We start from the raw sequence: 6,822 nt of genomic DNA on the forward strand, positions 1-6,822 counted from the left end.
AGTTACTAAGGACACCCAATATTTTAACTTTAATTTCGTACACCCAATGTTGAACGAACACCATCTTTAAATTATGATTGTGTTGTTGCTTGTTCTGATCTGATTTATCATTTCATTTGTTGTTTATAACCTCAACTATTTCATCATATCCTCTGCAACAAATCACTAAAAAAGGCCCATTTCGACCTGTATCTATTTATGCAGCAGATCACCAAATTGCAATTTGTTTTACACAGGCTCATTTCAACCTGCATCTAATTATGCCTAAACCCGTTATGACCCGGAACCAAAATGTCCATATTTTAAAATTGAACTGCCCTGACATGGTACCTCGCTCGACTCCACCAGCTCGTTTTTCTAGGTATACTTAAACTGTTTATAAGTTAAACTGATGTAGTGTTTAGCAGATTATCACCTTCAAAGCTCAAGCATTAAAACACATGGAGATGAAAGATTATTTAAACTCATATCTTTACATTAACTGTTTTTTGCAGTGTCGGTCCAACAAAAACACCTATAATATAATCACCTGAGGATATAATCACCACACTTCCTGAAACCATAATAGAAACCATCCTATGCCTTTTACCAATTGATGAGGCGGCAAGGACAAGTATCCTCTCGAGGAAATGGAGGTACAAATGGACCAAAAATCCTAAACTTGTGCTTTCAAACACAATTGGAATGCGAACGTTGAAGACAAGTGAGCTTTTACGTGCTATACACCAGGACCAAATACACGAGTTCACTCTTTCCATAAATGAATCTTACCTTTTTCCAAAAGCTGATTCCCTCCGTGGTGAATTGATGGAATAATATTTCATTTGTCGAGGAATCATACTGTCAAGAAATTATCCCTTATGTTTGTTAGATCTAATAGTGTGTATGGTTTACCATTTTCCCTTTTCTCGTTTCATCACTTAACGGAACTATATCTACAATGGTGTAAATTTAGTCTTCAACCGATATTAAAAGGATTTGGTAGCCTTACAACCTTATCCTTGAATCATGTATGGATGTCCAAAAACACTCTTCTACATAATTGTCCATCACTTAAGAGCGTGGTAAGTAACTTCTTACTCATTCTCTTCAGATTTCGAAACTTATCTGAATATAGTAAGTTGCTGCAGCTAATTTTCACACATGAGTCTATTGTGGATGATAAATCTACCATGATTGAGCTGTTCAAGTGTTTACCTGTGATTGAACATCTAACTCTTTGGAGTGATGTAATTCCGGTACTATTTATTCACCTTTATATAACTGATATATTTTGATAACTTTGCATGTTGATAAATGATAATTGTTTTGGTGTATATATGGTTCTAGTGGTTGTTCCAGATTTCGTTCCACAAGAGCTTCCAACACCACTAATCCACCTCAAATTCTTTCGTTTGGAAGAAATATCTTTTATTAGTGGCTATGAACAGACTTTTCTTGCTGTTTTGATCAAAAGCTCTCCTAACTTGAAGAAGATTGAACTAAGGGTATATGGTATAGTCTTGGTTGCATCCTTTTTGTTTTTATTCTCATGCCAAAATACACCGACACAAAAAATAATGACACTTCTTTGCAGATTATGCAAAATGATTATCTTCTTGAAATGTTATGCTAAGATCCCGATGTATATGATGAATGTCATTCATATGTATGGTTAGAGCATCTGAATGAATTGAAGATTGAAAATTTTTAAGAACTTGGTGCCTGAATTGAAGTTTGTGAAGTTTATCTTGGCCAGATCACCCAAGCTGAAAAAGGTGAGCATAACAAGCAAGGTTGAGAAGGGTCAAGAGCTGGAGATGTTAAAAACTCTCTTGCACGCCCCCACGCGCATTTCCGGTAGAAATTGATGTTGTTTAGATCGCTCAAAGTTTTCCCAGTATTAAAGTTAATAATGATGATCGTAATCTTGACTTTTGTACTGGCAATCTTGACCCAACTATTTAACTTTGGTTGCTGTAGACTTCAAATATAAATTTATGTATTGTTATGGGTTATCTATAATGCTTAAGGTGTCGACTTATAAGTAGGGAAAAGAGTAAGCGGGTCAAGTTCGGTAGGAAGAGAAAATATGCGGGCCTGGACGGGCGACTAAAAAACAATGTGTATTGAAACTGTCAACTTCGTGTATTTAATTGTTTGTATTATTCTCTCCCCGAAGACTCTCCATTGGATGCAGGAATGTTATAAAAGATATTTTCGTTACGTGCATTACAAGCGAACCAAACAGTGGCTAAGAAAATATTTGAATAGTCGTTTTGGTTGTCAAGTATTTTACAATACCAAAAGGTTGCTTGTTGTTAAATTACATAACATAAAAAAGATAGGTGGTGTTTGATTTTGTTTAATATCAATATAGTTTATAGCCATGTGAATGGGCTTGATTACTTAATTCATGTTTGTTGGTTTATGTATAAAGTTTAAAACTTGAACATAGTCCCATGACTGGTGTTTGGTATGTTACTTTTGGTTCTAAAATCTGGATTAGCCCCTTGCTGCTATTAATATATTTATACAAAAACACATGTTTATTTACAAAGATAATAATGACAGATCTATTAAAATCAAATGTATTTTTATTGTGTAAACTAAATATAAGGATTAAGCACAACTTATCTAACTAGGTTGATCAATGCCTATTATTGTATACGGATCGGTGATTATACTTTCAAGTTGAATTATGTGTGTAAATTTTGCTTTTTATTTAAAAATTTAACCCATATTTGTGGCCATCAACCGATTCTTCTAAGTCAACGACTTTTATCCATTCACAAGTCAGAAAAAAAAAATATAGGTATTGTCGTGACGGCTTATTGATGTATTTGAATAAGCCAGAAATGAAGGATCCAATCTTAAGTGAATTGACATTAAATTTTATATCATCTTAACCTTAAAAGATATGGGATTGTTCAAGCAAGGATTGTCTAGGGTATCTTCTACATGAACTCAAACAACACTTGTAACACATGGTCTCAATTATTACCAACAATATAATTCATATGAAAAAGGGGAACAAAAACTATAATTTTGTCACTCTTATTTTCCATTAATATTACATAAAGTTGCTGCCACCATCTTCATACACTAGTCTAGAGCTTAGAAGTAGTAATAACTTTGGGATCATCAAATGTAATCATCACCTTCCCAATTACCTTTCTGTCCCTGATATCCAAAAATGCAAGATTTGCCTGCCAACAACATTTACACTCTTAATTTCTCTTTTCATCATGCCTTTATATAGGGGTGTCAGTCGTGTCGCATTGACAGGATGATGAGTTTGGGGTTGGCGGGTTGAGACTATTCAACCCTAATCCAACCCATGTATTTATTTGTGCCATGTCATGTTGTTTAAATCCGTGTCGTGTTCAAGTCAACCCATTTTACGTTCATTTACGAATACGAGTAATATATAGTGACTTAGTAACAATTTAAACAATTAGTTACTTTTATACATATAAAACATTTTAGTAATTTGTGATAGACATAATTGTTTTGTATATTTATCTCTAAAATTAAAATATTAACTTCTCTAAAGTTATTAAACGGGTTAACAGGTCAACCAGTTGTTTAAATGGGTCGTGTTCGGGTTGACCCAGATTTAAATCGGCGTGTTCTGGTTGACCTGTTTAAGAAAGCGAATCGTCTAAGCTGACCCAAAACCTATATTTTTTTGTGTCGGGTTAGGGTTGTGTCAGGGATTGCTTCCCCTAGCTTTATATCCAAAACCTTATCTTACCTTTATCACCGGTAACAACAATATAACTCATCATTTAAGCACAATAAATAAATTGTTAATACTTAGTACCTCTTGGAGCTTGTATGAATGAGAAATGTAGATTTTAATTAAACCTCTTGCCAACCAAGTTAACAACTCCTTTAAAGAATCTTCAAGTACACTTGGCTTATGGATTTTATAGCTCCCCCAATACAATCCATGAATTGTCCAATTCTAAAAACCAATGAGATTAAGTTTAGTTAGTTCTTTACGCGTGCTTTAACAAATAATAAACATAAAAACAACAGCCTTTCTTAATCATTTTCACCTTAACAAGAGCAATATTAGCAGGAATAACCGGGACCTCGCCACTTGCAAACCCGATAACCAAAATTTGTGCACCCCAATTCAACAACTTCATGCTTTCTTTTGTAAGCTTGCCTCCAACTGGATCATATAAAACATCAACTCCTTTGAGCTTTTTTGATTTCAAGAACGCCTTCACGCTTTCAATAACACCTCCTTTGCTCAAGTCAACAACATGATCCACGCCTGTTGACTTTAAAAACTCTACTTTCTCGGGTCCTCTGAGAAGTCAAACAAAGTCAATGTATTTGGTCAAATTTAAGGGCAGTAAAGAGAATATACATAGAAGTACTGAAGTACACACCTGGCCACAGCAATGACAGTAGCACCACAAACTTTCCCTATTTGAACCGCGGCAAGACCAACACCTCCAGCTGCACCAAGAACTAGCAATACCTGCTTGTAATTATAACATTATAAAGTTATGATGACAAATAATTATATATTTGTGATCAAATACTTATGGCCTATTTCAGCACCAACAATTCTCTAGTGGTAATCAATTGAGGTTTTAATAGTTTACTTTCCTAGTGACATATTAGCTTTAAGTTATATACCCTACCTCAAAAAACTAGGCTTGTAAACGAACCGAACAAATGCAAACAGGACATGTACATGTTCGTTCGTTTAACATTAACTGAACATACGATCAACACGAAGAATTAAACGAATGTGGTCTTCGTGTCCGTGTTCGTTTGTTAATAGTACTGACGAAAGTTCACAAACATAAACGAACGAACATAACTGGACATATGTGGACAAATATAACCAAGCAAACACCAATTAAAACTAAACGTAAACGTCAATCTGCAGACCTAAAAATTCAATACAACTAGACGAAATTGTAGTGGGTCTAAATATTTAACAGGATATATAAACAAAGTTAAACATAAGTAAATTGACGAACATAAATCAACATTAACGAGCATAAATGAATGAACATTACAAACATATATGAACAAATGAGTCATATGTTCATGTTCATTCGTTTATTAAACAAACAAACTTCCTTCCAAACAGTTCACTGAACGTTCGGTTCGGTTACGTCCTACAAAAAAATTACAAATTTTTAACTTAGCCGAGTATTTTACAAATATTCAAATATCTAGCACGCCCTTTACAAGATCAAACTGAAAAAACTTGTTGAGCAAAAATAATGTCGATATAACCTTTTTATTTATTTATGTCAAACTTGCTTTTCAAATGCAAATTTGGAACAAAACATAAGGCATATTAACACCATTTGTTGTTTTAAAATATACAAAACCGGAGCATAATATCATCATTTTTTTCACATTGATGGTAACATGGAAAATGATATAACAAACTGAATGTTATGCAGTTAGAACATAAGGACAGTTTAGTAAAAGTTTGTTACACTTAGATGTTATCTTTCACACTGAAGATTAGATATTAATATACCTGACCGGATTTGAGGTTAGCCCTATGAACCAATGCAATATGAGATGTTCCAAAGGCAACTGGAAGTGCACCAGCAGCCACCAGATCACACCCATCAGGTACTCTTAACCTTCAGTTTCTCAACAAAACTCAAAATTAGAGCCAAGAATTTAATCAAACAGAGCACATAATTTTAACTAGGCGTGCACATAAAACCCAAAAAAATTAAACCAAAAAACAAAAACAAACGGTTCGGTTTTATGTTTTCGTAAAACCAAACCGAATTTACAGATACTCGTCTTTTTATTATTAGTAATTTATATAAACTTAATAAATATGTAACTAAAATTATTTTTCAAATTCATATTTTAGGCCAACTTCTTTCCAAAAATTTACAACCCGAAATTTCGGTTTTCTGTTAGAGTTTAGCCCAAAACCGACCCAAACCGAACCGGGCACACCCGTCCTAATTAACCGAACCAATGACTCACAAATCCTTCTCCTCGGCAACAATAAATTGCGCGAAAGAACCCAGACCCGCAAACGAACAAACAGGATCGCCGACTTTGAACTTGGTAACATTTGGGCCGACGGATTCAACTACGCCGGAGTAATCGGAGCCAGGAATAAAGGGCAAGGCGAATTTCTCTTGGTACTTGCCTAGAACTTGAAGGTAGTTGGCGTAATTCAAGCTGGTGGACTTGATTCGAACCCGGATTGAAGTGGGTGAGATGAGTGTGGGTATAGGGTGAGTAGTTGAGATGGTGAGTGCGGTGGTTTCCGATGAGTCTGGTGGCGTTGTTGGGTCGCCCAGCTTCCGGCATACCAAAGCTTCCATTTTTACAAATTATTATATTATTGATTTTGGATGAGAGAGAGAGAGAGAGAGGATAAATGACAGTGATTTTATTTTATAAGTTTTAAGATCGTTGTAACCGAGGTATGGGTAAGACGGGACCTGACCCGAATCGGCCCTGGTTCTAACTATTTCATTAAACGGGTTTGGATTTGAGTTATGACTTGTGAATCTGACTATTTTCTATTTAGACAAATTAGGTAAGACCCGTAAGATCTGGACCGATTAGACTCAGTTATTTGAAATAAGGTCGAGGATTGGATCTTGAGAATACCAGTAAACGGGTTTGGGTTTAGATTCGGGTCAGGTCTTGCGGGTCTAACCCATTTGCATACATCTATTTGGTATCTATATGTTTTAAGTTTTAGCACGTTTAAAGTATTATCATTAAAAGAATTAAATGTTTTGTAAATTGTTTTAGGTAACATGTTATTTAAATGATGTGTGGTCAAGTTGAAAAAATCAGTGGGGGGGGGGGGGGGGA

General features: G+C 34.9%; 1 protein-coding gene and 1 pseudogene across 1 annotated transcript; one reads left to right on the forward strand and one right to left on the reverse strand.

Annotated features, from left to right (window-relative positions):
* Positions 1 to 260: 260 nt before the first annotated feature.
* Positions 261 to 2,101, forward strand: LOC143548209 (F-box/FBD/LRR-repeat protein At1g13570-like; annotated as a pseudogene).
* An 840-nt stretch (positions 2,102 to 2,941) lies between these two features.
* Positions 2,942 to 6,367, reverse strand: LOC143548204 (uncharacterized). The gene is made up of 6 exons (XM_077039432.1): positions 5,974 to 6,367; positions 5,504 to 5,612; positions 4,386 to 4,477; positions 4,044 to 4,302; positions 3,806 to 3,949; positions 2,942 to 3,188 (listed from the first exon to the last, which is right to left on the reverse strand). Exons 1-6 carry the CDS (start codon positions 6,318 to 6,320, stop codon positions 3,090 to 3,092), a joined length of 1,050 nt encoding a protein of 349 aa, XP_076895547.1. The 5' UTR covers positions 6,321 to 6,367; the 3' UTR covers positions 2,942 to 3,089.
* Between the last annotated feature and the right edge of the window lie 455 nt (positions 6,368 to 6,822).

Source organism: Bidens hawaiensis, unplaced genomic scaffold (genome assembly GCF_021521415.1).
Source record: "Bidens hawaiensis isolate Kalapana, Puna unplaced genomic scaffold, B.hawaiensis_p1.1 tig00014938_1, whole genome shotgun sequence".
Lineage (NCBI taxonomy): Eukaryota > Viridiplantae > Streptophyta > Magnoliopsida > Asterales > Asteraceae > Bidens > Bidens hawaiensis.

What these genes read in the sequence shown, in the direction of transcription:
- LOC143548204 (XM_077039432.1), bottom strand. Translation starts at nt 6,320, where the DNA reads ATGGAAGCTTTGGTATGCCGGAAGCTGGGCGACCCAACAACGCCACCA. An exon ending in CTAACCTCAAATCCGGTCAG is followed by an intron (nt 4,478 to 5,503) that starts GTATATTAATAT and finishes AATTACAAGCAG; the next exon opens with GTATTGCTAGTTCTTGGTGC. An exon ending in ACTGTCATTGCTGTGGCCAG is followed by an intron (nt 4,303 to 4,385) that starts GTGTGTACTTCA and finishes TTGACTTCTCAG; the next exon opens with AGGACCCGAGAAAGTAGAGT.